The 15870-nt window shown below is 35.7% G+C and overlaps 1 protein-coding gene and 1 non-coding gene across 2 annotated transcripts in view; both read right to left on the bottom strand.

Annotated features, from left to right (window-relative positions):
* LOC144253055 (DNA polymerase alpha catalytic subunit-like) overlaps positions 1 to 15870 on the bottom strand; it is a 65393-nt gene that overhangs the window by 1548 nt on the left and 47975 nt on the right. The window contains 7 exon segments of the mRNA XM_077794998.1: positions 4362 to 4484; positions 4911 to 5060; positions 7391 to 7515; positions 9335 to 9434; positions 11504 to 11623; positions 12108 to 12237; positions 15046 to 15221. Of these exon segments, the coding sequence (XP_077651124.1) occupies positions 4362 to 4484; positions 4911 to 5060; positions 7391 to 7515; positions 9335 to 9434; positions 11504 to 11623; positions 12108 to 12237; positions 15046 to 15221 (924 nt within the window).
* Positions 8258 to 8387, bottom strand: LOC144253067 (small Cajal body-specific RNA 24). Its single transcript, XR_013343108.1, has one exon.

Genomic DNA, 15870 nt, shown 5'->3' with positions numbered 1-15870 from the left:
TCTACCGCTGAGCAATTAAAAATCATGGGAGAGTTTCAGGATGAAAGATCACACCTGTGAAAAGACAATATTGATGCCCATTTGACACAACTATTAGCACTTTTATTATAAACCTATTTTTAAAGTACAATTTGCAATTACTGAGTACTCAAGTAGCCATAATATATTTGATTACAGAAATTATTAGTTCACCAGAGCCAAACATGCATGATTCCAACAAAACTGAACACACAAAAAATAGGCTTAAAAAATTAAAGGAAGGGGGAACTTCAAGGACTCCCAGACTATGCATTAATCCATCTCCAAATGCAAATTTTTATTTTTGCAAAGGTATGCCATCAGGTTTCCTTCTAATTAATTTCTGCTCTAACCTTAATATAAGGAATTTAAAAGCAAACTACTAATAAGTTCTTCAAGTTATTATTTTTTGTCCATTTCATCTTATCACCAAAAAAAACATTTAATAAGTTATGAAAGTATTCCAAAATCTCCTTAAAAGGACTCTCATTTTACACTTTATCCTACCTATTGTTATCCCTTTAATAACTAAGAGATTCTTGAAAATCACAGCCTTAACAGTACATATGAAAAATTCTAGCAAACACAAAGAGAGATTATCACATAGACTATTTCCATCTGCTATTGCTAATAATTACCACCAATACTTTAACAATCATTTTTATCTTAGCAAATAATTTGTGTAGAGGACTTTGAATCTTCTAGAATATTTCCAGGGAGGAGTTGTATAATTATTATTTCTCATTAACCTCATATTAAAGACCTACTTCCCATAGGTGCAATATTCATCATGATTTACTGAAAGGAATAAGGGGGGAAGGGACAGAAACAAAGAATTCAAATCACATGATTATTTATACATTTGTCTGAAATTCTTTGTTTTTTAGTGAGTCGAGTAGGGGTTTTTAAATGATTTATTTAGTAAAAATTTGTTGTTGGGGCTGGAGATATGGCTCAAGCGGTAGCGCGCTCGCCAGGCATGCGTGCGGCCCGGGTTCGATCCTCAGCACCACATACAAACAAAGATGTTGTGTCCGCCGAAAAAAACTAAAAAATAAATAAAATTTTAAAAAAAATTTGTTGTTATATTTTTGTATAACAGAAAAACAAAAATTGAGCTTAAGCTCCCTATTAAAAATCTAGCTAAACCAAAATATTGCCCTTAAAATACAATGGATTAGGGGAGTGGGGGAGATTATTGGACAAATTTGGGGCTTATCATTATCAACAGTGCCCTTTTAAGCTTGTGGATTTCTGAGCCAATGCAGAAAATGTAACAACAGGGATTTCCCAACAGCAAGAGGCACTCTCCAAGGGAGTAAATTGTCAACTATTGCCTCTCATGAGAAACTTAAGAGTAACCTTGATCCAATCTCAATAGTCAACCCATGTATTATCACCCAGTTGGGGCATAGTGAGTGCATTTCCAAATACAAAAATAAGATGGTATTCTATCAGAAGCCACTGGATACATATACAGAAATAAAATTTAAATAATTTTGAAGTAAACTTAGCCTAAGAAACTGAAAACATCCTTCTCTCACTTCAACTAGTCCCTAAAACATCTATATCTTTCTAATGTAAAAAAAGGTCTATGTCTTATGATGAATATCAAAAACGATGACCTTCTAGAACTAAGAGGCAGAATATAAAGCAGAACCACAGTCATGAAAGATGTTCTGATATGGAGGAGATAGACCTAATTCCATAAAAGATAATCAGAAAGACATGATTCAAATTCAAAATAGCTACTTGTTATCCTTTACCTCTTTGGGGTTTTAGCTTCCTCTGCAAAAGGGGACATTAATACCCATGTCAAAAGACTCTTAGTGGTTTTTATAAAACAATGCAAATAGGTTCTAACATATCACTGGCATTCAATAAAAGCTTTGCCCTTCCTTGCTGTGCCCTAAGCCAAGACAGTGCTGCCAACAAAAGAATGACTCTAAACATCCTGATGTTTGTTTCATAATAATTAGATATGCACTATCCAATAAAGTAGCACTAGTCACATGCAGCTATTTAAGTTCATTTTAATTATAATTAAATAAATCTAAAAATTCCAGTTCTTCAGTCAGTTAGTGCTACAGGTTTCATGGCTAGAGACAATTGTATTGGATAGTACAGATAGACAACATTTCATTACCTTCAAATCCTACTGGATAGAGCTGATATAGACTCTAAAGCAGGGGTCAGAAAACTTTTTTTTTTTTTCTGAAAGTGCCAAACAGCAAATTATTTAGGCTTTGCTGACCATGCAAGATTCTATCTTTTTTTTTATTGGTTGTTCAAAACATTACAAAGCTCTTGATGTATCATATTTCATACATTAGATTCAAGTGGGTTATGAACTCCCATTTTTACCCCAAATACAGATTGCAGAATCACATCGGTTACACATCCACATTTTTACATAATGCCATATTAGTGACTGTTGTATTCTGCTACCTTTCCTATCCTCAACTACCCCCCCTCCCCTCCCCTCCCATCTTCTCTCTCTACGCCATCTACTGTAATTCATTTCTCTCCTTGTTTATTTTTCCATTCCCCTCACAACCTCTTATATGTAATTTTGTATAACAATGAGGGTCTCCTTCCATTTCCATGCAATATCCCTTTTCTCTCTCTTTCCCTCCCACCTCATGTCTCTGTTTAATGTTAATCTTTTCCTCCTGCTCTTCCTCCCTACTCTGTTCTTAGTTGCTCTCATTATATCAAAGAAGACATTTGGCATTTGTTTTTTAGGGATTGGCTAGCTTCACATAGCATAATCTGCTCTAGTGCCATCCATTTCCCTGCAAATTCCATGATTTTGTCATTTTTTAGTGCTGCGTAATACTCCATGGTGTATGCAGAAAAAGCATTTGACAAAGTACAGCATCTCTTTATGTTCAAAACATTAGAAAAACTAGGGATAACAGGAACTTACCTCAACATTGTAAAAGCTGTCTATGCTAAGCCTCAAGATTCTATCTTAACTACTCAACTCTGCTATTACCACATAAAAGCAGTCACAGATGATACATAAATGAATGATCTTGGCTCTGTTTCAATAAAATCTCATTTACAAAAATAGACGGCAGGCTAGATTTGGCCCAGCAGGGCATAGTTTGCCAAACCCTGCTCTAGAGTATTCCATGCCCAGACCCCAATACAAGCATTCTACCCAGAACACTATCTACCACCTTTAAGAATGAGTGGTCTTGGCTGGGGACGTGGCTCAAGCGGTAGCGCGCTCGTCTGGCATGCGTGCGGCCCGGGTTCGATCCTCAGCACCACATACCAACAAAGATGTTGTGTCTGCCGAGAACTAAAAAAATAAAAAAAATAAATATTAAAAATTCTCTCTCTCTCTCTCTCTCTCTCTCTCTCTCTCTCTCTCTCCTCTCTCACTCTCTCTTTAAAAAAAAAAAGAATGAGTAGTCTTACATTCACTGACAGGAAATAGCAGTTTAATGGAGTCAAATGAATTTAATATTTACCATAACTATTCTTTTACAAATCAAAAATAATCATGTACATAGTACTAAACAGATGAAGTTTATAGTGTTCATAAAGTCATAGTACCTAAAATGTGTTTGGTATCTGGTCTATCATTGTAAAGCAGATACTCTCCATCCACATAAAGCCAGCCTGACATACTCCTGGAATTCTGAATTTACACACCCAATTAACTGCCTACTTAATATGCCTGGAGATCTATTACTCATCTCAAAGGCAACACATACAAGATGGAACTCTTAATCCTTTAGTAAAAGGCTACATTGGCTTTCCTCCTGACTCCCACCTTTCCCTCACAAATACCGATAGTTAAACTCGGTACCAAAAACTAGCTCCCTTATGTTTCCTCTTCTAAAAAGGCCTAACCTGACCAATCTAAACTAGTCATATAAACATTCTCTAGGCCACTGCCCTGTTTTAGTTATCTGCAGAGCATTTGCTTCTGTCCTAATATCTTAGTTTTTTAATTTTTGTGTATTCATTTAATTACTGTTTGTTTAACCAAAGTATCTTCTTCATAATAGCCCAGGCCTCAAAAACATGTCTCCCTGCCCCCATCATCCTAGGAAGAATACAAGCTTTGCAATAACAGAGACCTATATTCTTGCTTAATTCTCTATCCCCAGTGACTAGAACAAAGTTTGGCACATAGATGTTCAATAATTACCCCCCACCCATGAATGAATAAATTTTTATTTAAATGCCTATGTCTTAAACTTTTTCTAAAAAGTGGGTATTTAAATCTAGATAACTAGGGAGCAAACTTGTCTCTCCCACACTACAAAATATATAGTTAAAAATACTCTAATATTTAGAGATGTGAATATGATTACATGATTTACCTCTCTTCCTTTGTATGTCACCAAGGCAGCCAGTGGTTTGGCGTAAAATCTGCTGTAGGAAAATGCCAGGCAACCGTACATACTGTTCGCTGTGAGCTTCAAAGCCTTCTGTTGAATGTCATACTGCAGGCCACACAAGGACGAAAGACAAACAACAATATTTGCAGATGCTTAAGAATTACATTAGGTATCTTTCTAGATCACCAATGAGAAAAAGAACCCCTCAATATCCCTGAAATAAAAAGAGCCCTTAAAATACTCTGTCTTCCAAGGTCTATGATGCCCTAACCTCCTGGAAGCAAGCATATATAGACTCCAAAGTTTCCAGAATTCAGAAAGATCTTGCACAGATACATCCATTGCAGATAGAAGAACCTCCTATTCTGAGGCAGTCTAGTGTTTTTGAATGGCAACTTACCAACAAATAAAATAAGCACATGTGCTTGCCCATAGCATCTTGAGTGTTTGTACTATTATATACTATTCCTAAATAATCAAATTGTAAAAGCTGAAATTTTCATTCAGACGTCTCTTAGTGAAAAAATATACCTGAAGAACAAGATCTGGGTTTAAATCTTGCTGTTTCATTAGCTGTTTGACTTGTTTTCTCCGTTCTACCAGTTTCCGGATTTCTCTGGGCAAAATGCCCATTTCTAAGCTTGGATCTGGCAACTCAGGGATCTGTTCTTGTTCTCCATCCTGATAAACACACAACAGAAATTTTCAGAGAGTAAAACTTCAGTAAAATAAAATTCCAAAATAATATTTGGTAGGCACTTTACCCCATGATCACATCTTTAAAAGCTTCTTTCTTATATGAGTAAAGATTAACGTTCCCTAAGAAAGAGTTGAACAGATTGCAGACCATGGCCCTTCCCACTACCACCTTCCTCCCACCCGTGTTCTATCAGCCTGTCATTCCCAATATCTCCCACCCCTGTAGTTACTCACAAATTTTGATTTCATTTAAAGGGATGGGTTTTTACACATGCTACCATCCTCTTCAACAAGATTGAGGAGCAACATGTTTGGGGAAATTGCTTTTAAAATACAAACGCTCAGACAGACTTCTAGGATTTAAAAAAAATAACCAGCAGCTAAACTACCATTTTAAAGCATTTGTACGAACAAACAAAATGCTATAGAAATTTAAAACTATGGAGAATCATAGCAATTATTGTAAATGTTTTAGACTAAAAATAAAAAGCTAAATACTAAACTAGCAAATTTCTTTTAAGAATTTGAAGCACATTTAAATAGGCCATGACATTTCTAAAAATTAATACAATTAATAGCACTGATGTTATACTTTTTACCTATAAATTGCTTTACAATTGGCAGAAGAATAGCAACATTTTCAAAAAGCAACCAGCAGTCTTCTTATATTAAAATTTACAGCAGGAAAAAGCAGGGAAAGAATTAGACCATTTTTCTCAAGTCTCCATTAATTCTATTAACAGGCTACAAAGAAAAGCCAGATGCATTTGCCCTTTCAAAGGTACAAAATTAAAAATAAACCTCTTAGCTTAAAGTATGTCAAGTCAATGCCATTTGATAATCCAGCCATTACAAAGTATCTAACTTTATAAAGATCAATATCTGTAAATGAACACTCTTAGAAAAGTAACAGGGACCTATTGTTTTCCAATATAGCACATGATGATAGCAGACCTATTAAAAAGATCTTGCTACACATTCCAATTTATTTACAGCAACTATGAAAGTCAAATGAAAAGTAAACTTGAAACAATCTGGAGTCAAAAAATTTGCAATCCACTCCCAGCTTCACCATCACTACCTATGTGACACTAACTGATCTGAAGATAAAATATAGTACATGAAAATGATACAGAATCCATTAATAGCTACATGTATACTTCTTAGGTGACTTCTAAAATCCTTCTACTCTGAAAGGATTCTGTTATATATCCAAAATCCAAATTGAAAAGCTCAAATAAACAAAACACTGCTGGTCAGCAGTTGGGGAAAAGGGCTGGATAATGATAATTACCACGTGCTGGTACAGTAGTAGGACAAAGCCCAAAGAACATTAATCAAAGTCAGTCACTATTTGGGAGGTTGTCTACCCAATACCACCTCTGTAAGATTATCCTCTAGTTCCATAGAAAGATTCATCTTTAACAGCCAGATTTGTACTCTGTGAACCCACTCCTGCGGTCACAAGTGATAGGACCAGAGGTGCTCACTGACCTAGGCAAGCCTATTAGATTCTCTTTTTTGGGAATATGGAATTGGAAATGAAAAACAGCTCCTGGGCAGGTGGCTGGAACTAAAAAACATGTAAATTAAGAAGCTAGAGGGCAAATAGGCATCTTCTGCTATGAAAAAAGAGAAGGAAGGAAGGAAAGGAGGACAAAGGAAAGAAGGAAGGAAAGCAAACAGGAGGTATAAAAGAAAAAATAGAAGTATCAATACATGTTACAACACAGATGGACCTTGAAAATAATGTGCAAAGTAAGATACAAAAGACCACATGTTGTATGATTCCATTTATATGAAATGTCCAGAATACACAAATCTATATAGGCAAGAAGATTAGTGATTCCCTAGAGCTGGGAGGAATGGGGGGAGGGATATGATAGTAAAATGTTTCCTTGGGAAATAATAAAAATGTCCTAAAGATGAACATAGTAATGATTACAAACTGAATAATCTAAACGCCAGGACTGCTATGTGGATTGTAATGTGTGTGAATTATACCTCAATAACACTACTTTTAAAAAGATACTGAACCAGTTTATCTCTTTCTGGACAACCTCTCTTTTTGATAACTAAGGACATAATTAATATATCCTTTAAGAAGAAATACTACAGGGACTGGGGTTGTGGCTCAGTGGTAGAGTGCTTGCCTAGCATGCGTGAGGCACTGGGTTTGATCCCTGGCACCACATAAAAATAAAGGCATAAAGAAGAAAAAGAAAAACTACAACACTAACTCCTTTGGTTCTCCTCCTCCTTTAAGCAATACTTTTAATACTAATTTCAAGAGACCCCAGTTAAATACAAACCTCTGTAACTTTCTGTGTCTCTGAAGCAACTCTTTGCACTGTTGTAAAACAAATGTTAAATTCCTGAATGATGGAAGGGTATAAACTGTTGAAGTCCAGCAGCAAAATAAACTTATCATAAAAACCTGAAATAAAAAGGTCACATAATGTCAAAAAAGTCTAAAGAAAAACACTGTCAAAACATATTAGAAGTACTCTATTAAAAAGTGTAATAGAAACCATTTACTCTCCAGCACTATAAAGCAGACAAAAGAGACAGAAGTGGACTATCACACCATAAAATGATTGGATTAGAGTGAAAGCCCAGATCACAAAAGATTGATGAAAACATTCTGTCTCCCCATGAAACAAGCTTGAACCAGTCCTTCCCCAACAGTCCCCAAATATACCATTATTATGGGAAAACACCACTCAGGGCCAATTATTTTGGAGAGAGATCATATCTACTTCCAAAAGAATGTTGCTAAATTCTCCCTCAAGCAAGCATTCCTTCCCACCCAACACCAAATAAAACACCAGGGGCTGGAGATGTGGCTCAAGCGGTAGTGCGCTCGCCTGGCATGCACGGGGTGCTGGGTTGGATCCTCAGCACCACATAAAAATAAAATAAAAGATGTTGTGTCCACCGAAAACTAAAAAATAAATATTAAAAAATTCTCTCTCTTAAAAAAAAAAAAAAAAACACCAGTAAGTGTGTGGATATCCACTCCCAGCTTCACCATCATTATATATATATATATATATATATATATATATATATATATATATATATATATATATTTACAAACACACCTTCAAACAATAAAATGGGTAGCCCATTTACCTGTACATGAACTGTGCTGAAAACCAGATAAGAAATATTTATATGAATGTCAGTAGTGGAACGATCCACCCTTTTTGCTTACAAAAGGTGAACAGAAAGCTACTATATTTCTCTAGGACATTTACAAAGAGTTTCCTTCACTTTGAGAAGAAACTGAATAAAAATAAATGTCCAGTATTAAGACAATAACCATAAACATATATTATTGACAGCTTACCCTGTGTCAAACAATTCTATTTATTCCTTAAATCCCTCTATAGTAGATTATTCTTATATCCATTTTACAGAAGAAGAAAATGAGTCTTATAGATGTTCAACAGGCAACACAAGATCACATAGTCAGCATTCAAGTCCAAATGTAACACCAAAGTATTACTGTTCCATGTGACTCCAACCAATAATACATCCACTTTTGTCAAAAATGTCTCCTACTCAAGAGTGAATTACTTGATAAAATTCACATTATGTCCAACAATGTGAATATGTGTAACACTGCTATTGAACTGTACACTTAAAAATGGCCAAAACGGCTTAAAAATAAGATCCTTTCTAGCTCTACCACAAAACACTATCTTTGCCACTCTTGACAAGGAAAAGTTATTCTCTTGTTAAAATTCGATTTTGTGGCTATTATCTGTATTTAACTCTGTTGGCCAAATGAATTGGTCCTAGCATACTGGCAGAGGCAGAACCTACCCTCACAGAATGGAGGGAAGAAGGGAGAGGTACTCCCATTGCAGGACACATAGCTTCTACACCGGACCAGGGGTTGGCAAAGCATGCACAAACCAAACACAGCTAACTGCCTATTTCTGTATCATTCATAAGCTAAGAAACATTTTTAAGTGGTTAGAAAAAGTAAAAAAAAAAAAAAAAAACAGTATTTCAAGATATGTAAAAATTATATAAATAAAAATTATATTAGAATAGCAGAAAAATCCACATTAATTCCATATTAGCTGACTGGCAAACAAGATTTGCACAACATACAAGATAAAAATAAGATCATTATGATCTTATTTTTATCTACTTGCTGACTTCCAAGATCCAATACAGGTCTAGCTATACCTGAAAAAAAACCCTTAACGCCCAGAGTAAACCAATCCAAGGTCTCATCTTACCAACTTTGGGGTCCAAAACCAAGCCTCCAGCATAAGCTGCTTTCTTCCGCCCTTTCTTGTATTTATTGGTATCTCCATCAATTTCTTCATCTTCATCTCTCTAATGTCAAATGAAAGATAACTTAATCAGCCAGCAATTAATTAATTAATTAGGAAGTCTTACCATTCTCTCTTTTTCAATAACAGTACTTAGTTTTAACCAACATTATTTTTAGTTAGTGGTCCTACCTATGGGAAAATACAATTATTGTAATATGTTCATGAATCAAAATGAATGACAAGCATGGTAGTTTCCTAAGCAATGCTATATCTCAGAAACTATGCAAGTTCTATTTTAAATATTTCTGAACTCATAGAAAGTTCATATTTTTAATTCATGATTATTAAAAATACAACTTTTCATAGTATACAGAATTTGTAATTGTAAACGGGTCCTATTAAATTCATCACTCTAATATTCATGATGTAAAAAAAACTACAGTATTTCACATAGGTATTATTGTTCTCTCTCTCTCTTTTTTTGGGGGGTAGGTGGTACCAGGGATTGAACTCAGGAGCACTCAACCACTGAGCCACACCCCCAGCCCTATTTTGTATTTTATTTAGAGACAGGGTCTCACTGAGTTGCTTAGTGCCTTGCCAATGCTGTCAAAGGCTGTCTTTGAATTCATGATTCTCCTGTCTCAGCCTCCTGAGCCACTGGGATTATAGGCATGCACCAATACACCCCAGCTTTTTTTTTAGATGGGATTTTGCTACGCTGCCTAGGGTGACTTCAAATGCCTAAGTTCAAGTGAATTCTCCTGTGTCCTCCCAAGTAGCACAGGGACTATAGGCACATGCCACGATGCCTGGCTCACTCTCATTGTTAATATGGACACTTTAAAATAACTATGTCCACATAATGAAAATCCATTCCTGTGTAGTTTACTAATGGCTCACATTTAATGCTTCTGGATAAATTAAATAGTTCTAAATTAATATTCACTATTAATTTTGGTAAGGTTCATAAAACAAGCAAATACAAGAACTTTAATCACACTTTTTTTAAAGAGAGAGTGAGAGTGAGAGAGGATTTTAATATTTATTTTTTAGTTTTCGGCGGACACAACATTTCTGTTTGTATGTGGTACTGAGGATCGAACCCGGGCTGCATGCATGCCAGGCAAGCATGCTATCACTTGAGCCACATCCCCATCCACCTTAATCACACTTTCAACATTAAATTTCCATTCTGTATCATTTACCATCAATAGATAGAACAGTAGCTAAAGTTTTAGCCCCAATATGATGGAGGCCACTTCAGAAACCTGATTGTAGTGTTCATAATCATACTAGTTCAAACCGAGTATCCCCAATCTGAAAATCTAAAATCTGAAGTGCTCAAAAATATGAAACAGGGGCTGGGGTTGTGGCTCAGTGGTGGAGCACTTGCCTCGCACGTGAGAGATCCTGGGTTCGATCATCAGCACCATATAAAAATAAACAAAATAAAGATATTGTGTCAATGTATAACTAAAAAATATATTTAAAAAAATATGAAGCATTTTGAGTACCAACATGATGCCTTATTCAAGTACAAAATCCCCACTTCATGTAACAGGGTACAGTCAAAACACAGGTACACTAAAAATATGGTATAAAATTACTACAGGATGTTATATAAGGCATAAAACAATTTTGTGTTTAGACTTCAATCACATCCCCAAGATACCTCATTACAAAAATGCAAATATTCCAAAATCTGGAAAAAAATCAAAATCTGAAACGCTTCCAGTTTCAAACATTTTAGATTACGGATATTAAACCTGTACAGAAAAAATGCAACATAAAAATAAAAGCTCACTGGTTTAAGGAAATTAAAGGTTTAATTGACATTAAGCTTTGGATAGTGGTTAAGTGACAAAACATTTTCCATGTGTAGCTATCTACCAAAAAGGTCTAATTCCACCTTTAAGAATTTCATATTTCACAAATAATTTTGTCTGTACAGAAAAAAGTAGAGAAGGAAACCACACAAACCCACTGGAACAAACTTGACATGATTTCTAGCACACAGGGGATTATTCTAGAGGCAGATGTTATTGCAGCAATTTTTTAAAAAAAGCTATCTAGGTAATTAAAAAGGAGGAATAAGAAAAGCAAAATACTACGTAATTTTGGACCCACCATTTTTTGCTGAGGCTTTCTGAAAATATGCTTGTCAGGCACGATATAGTTGTTTTCGTAAAATGCATGAAGCAACAAGAACTCATTACGCTCAGATCGTCCACCCATCAGTGTCCTGGACTATTAAATAGAAATTCTTTTTACAATTTGAGCTCCAAATCACAACAAACAAAAACAACTTTGAGTTAGTTAATTTTAATTTTATCAAGATACCTCCTTCAAAACTACTACTAAAATAAAGGCTGCTTTTTTTGGGGGGAAAGTAGTAAATTTTTTCTAACATTTTCTTTAAGTATTATAAAAGAGACAGCTTAAATTATTAACAACTTGGCTATTTCCTTACTCCCAAAAGGACCACTCCACCAGACACATCCAGATGTTAGAGAGATGATCCTTATGTTCACACAAATTTCAGCACACTGCACCTGGCATTCCTCCCCTTCTCCCAACCAGTTTTTCCTTTTACAAAAGATGCCCAGCTTTCAGAATCCAAGTTACTCATTTTATAAGCATGCATTTAGACTCATTATCATATAACAACTACCCCAAGCAAGCACTGAATCCAACAGGAAATGCTTTTTCCCCCTTTCTAAGTTAGGTTTACCATAATGTTTCCAGCGATGTTAGTGATCTGCAATGCTAATGGAAGAACATTTAGCTCACACATGATCTGCAAAATGAACCTGGCATCTTTCCAGGTGTGTTCCAACAGGTACAACAGATGAGAAGATTCACTGTACAGAAAAGTAAGAATGAAACAGAATCAAGTAATTAAAAGAAACAATAACTATAATCAGAACTTCATAAAATCTTCCAAGGAATTTTTGGTGTAAGTAACTTCAGAGCAACAGCACCTTGCCTTTGGAAACAATTTAAAAGAAGGTCGGTATGTAATTAGGAATTCATTTATACCACTGATCCCAGTGCCCTTCTCTAAGCACAAAAAAATTCCACAAAAAAATTCATATGTGTTAATAACTGCATACCTGAAAATCACTGAATCCTTTCATTCATTCTATGAAACAAGCATATATTGCATGTTTACTATGCACTAGGCACTGGCTATACCCAAAATGGACAGGAAGTCCTATCCTCGTGGAGTTTAAATCCTCATGGGGAAGACAAGAGTTTAAAAAATAAAAATAAATTAAATATGTAGTATATTATATAATGCAAAGTGTTAAAGAGAAAAAGTTAAGCCCCAAAGACAGTATAAAATATCAAGAACAGAGATGGAACTTTTAGTTAGAGAACCAGAGAAAACTTCATTGAAAATAAAGACCTGGAAGTGGTGAACAAGTGTTATGATTTAGACCTGAAATGACCCCCAAAAGCTCATGTGTTGAAAGCTTAGTCCCCAGTACAGTACTGTTCAGAGGTGGGGCCTTTGGGAGGTAGCTGGATTATAACGATTATAGCATGATTCATCCATGATGGGTTTGGGAGGTGGCAGAAACATTTTAAGAAGTGGTCCTAGTGGGGGGATGCCCTTGAGGGTATACTTCTCTTTCTCTTTCACTCTCTCCTCCCCATGTGTTCCCCACCATGTTCTGCATTTAGACTCATTATCATATAACAACTACCCCAAGCAAGCACTGAATCCAACAGTGCTTAAACGCACAAGCCTAAATGCAACAACAGAGTCAACCAACTACAGATGAAACCTCTAAAATTGTGAGCCAAAATAAATCTTCCCTTGAGTTGCTCTTCTCAGGAAATTTTGTTACAGCATAGAAAGCTGACTAACACAGGAGCAAGCCTTATGGAAAGGTATCTGAGGGAAGAGCAATCCAGGTAGTCAGAAGAGCATTCCAATGCTCTGAGCTGGTTATAGACAGTGCCTAGTGCACAGTAAACATGCAATATATGCTTACTTCATATATGGTAGTTTCAGGACCTGGAAGTACATAAATATGGCTGAATGAGAGAGAATGATAGCGAGAGCAGAAGACAGTCAACAGCATAGAGATACAGTGCATAGGACCTCATAAGCCAAAATAAAATCCAGTTTTACTCCAAATGAACAGTCAATGGGAGATTTTGAGCTGACTTTAATTTCAGCAGGATAACCTTGGTCCTGGATTAAAAATAAACCACGAAGGAGCAAGAGCAAAACCAAGGAGACTGGCAATATAAACCCAGTGCTACAGTTTGAATATGGTTTATCGCTCTGAAACTCATGTTGGAATTTAATCCCCACTGTGAAATATTATGAGGGTAGAAACTTAAATACTAAAGTATTTAAAGTGGGGGCTTTGAGCCCCCATGATTGAATGCAGGTAGCTTTATAAGAAGAGAAAAAAGAAAGCTAAGGATACACACATTCACTCTCTGCCTCTCACCAGGTGATACACTGTACCACCTCAGGACTCTGACAATAAGAGGATCATCATTAGATGCAGCTCCTCAAGCTTAGACCTTCAGAACCATAAGTCAAAATAAATCTCCTTTCTTTATAATTTTCCCAGTCTGTGGTACTGCATTATAAACAACAGAAAACAGACTAAGACAGCTTCAATTCAGGGGGAAGGGGATGGTGGCCTAAACCAGGGTAGGGTCAATGGAGGTGAAAAGATGTTGTCAGATCTAGATATATTTAGAAGAGCTGATAGAATTACCTAATGGATCTACTGTAGGATATCAGAGAGAGGAACCAAGGAAGCCTCAGAGGTTTAGGGGAGAAGATGACTGAAGGCTTACAATGGTAATGAAAAAATAGAGGTATCATTAATTTAGTAAGGGAAGACTACAGAAAGACAATGGGAGAAGATCAGAGCTCAGTTCTGAACAAACTAAAGGTTCATGTTAAACATCAAGTGAATACATGAATCTGAAATGTAGGGGAAAAGTCAAAACTGAATAAACACAGTGAGGAGCATCAGCCCCCATATGGTATTTAAATTTTCAAGACAATGAGATTACTTGGAGAGGATACAAAGTCAAAAGAGAGCAGTAGTCCAAGAACTCTTGAGAAACAGGTAGGAAAACATGAAAAAATAGCTAGAGAAGTAGCAGAAACCTTACTTTAAAAACAAGCAAGTAATATCTCTAAATGGCTTAGTGATTGCTCAGTTTTTTGTATTTCCAAAATATCTCATTAATTATGTGAAAGAATGGGGCTGGGGTTGTGGCTCAGTGGCAGAGCACTTGCCTAGCATGTGTGAGGCACTGGGTTCGATCCTCAGCACCACATGTAAATAAATAAATAAATAATAAAGGTACATCAGCAACTAAAAAATATTTAAAAATTAAGTGAAAGAAGTGTCAAACTCTAAATTCATATCAATTTCCAAATTACCAATAGGAAACATCAAGGTAGTGTTAAAAAATGTGAAGGAGATGGACATAAACAGATTAAATTAGAATAATTCAAGAAGTAAACTAGTTCAAATTATGAAGTAATGGACATGGTGGTGCTGACATAAAGACAATGTTCTGCTCCATGGTACCATGGCACAGGTCCCTATAGCTTAAGGATAGTAGTGGCATCCTTCTATTGCTAATTTCAAGATAGACAGATTCTAAAGAATCTGGGATCATACCTGTACGTATTTTGTACATTTTCCATTGGAATTGCAACCCTTTCCATTTTCAGAATCTGTTGAACAAGTTCAGACAAATGGTAGCTTTTGAAATGAATCAATTCCTTTGCTGAAATTTCCACATCACAGATCATTCGGCCACAGGTAGCATTTCTTTCAGCAAATCCACTCCGGCCCTACAAAGATGAGGACAAAAAGCAAGTCCCATGAATATTCCATGCTATCCTACTTTGAGGTTGACCTCAAAATTTACAAAAATAAAATTCTCATTCTTCCATTTATCAATGAAAATTTTTGAACATTTACCATGTATCTGATTGACACTATTCTAAGGATATGGCAGTGAACAAAGTAAAAAAAAAAAAAAAAAACAAAAAACTAAGAATCCTGACTTTATTTTTATTGTATATATTAAATGAATAACATAAATAAGAAAGTATATAGTTTTAGGAGTTAATAAGTTTCTGGCAAAGGGGAAAAGTAGAGTTGGGTAGGAGGGACAAGGAATTTGGGGGGACTATACCTACAGGTATAGACTGGTTGGGGTATACCTCACTGAGAAGATTCCATATTCAGGAAAGTCTGAAGGGAGTATGAAGGGAAAAAGGGGTGAGATAAGCAAATGTTTACAATAAGTAATAATAACCTCTTCACCTTAAAGATATGAACAGAAAAAGAAGAGTAAGAGTCCCAACTCTGATAGCAGAGAGCAGCAGCAGAATCCTCAAGAGATCATTAAAAAAGGGACAGATTCCTAAGTTCTCTGATGAGATAGCATGCTGATTTTATTTGTAAGCTTTAGGTAAAATAAGACTTCAATCTCTG

This window comes from Urocitellus parryii, unplaced genomic scaffold (assembly GCF_045843805.1).
Source record: "Urocitellus parryii isolate mUroPar1 unplaced genomic scaffold, mUroPar1.hap1 Scaffold_88, whole genome shotgun sequence".
Lineage (NCBI taxonomy): Eukaryota > Metazoa > Chordata > Mammalia > Rodentia > Sciuridae > Urocitellus > Urocitellus parryii.
This window is presented reverse-complemented; position numbering and strand designations above follow the sequence as displayed.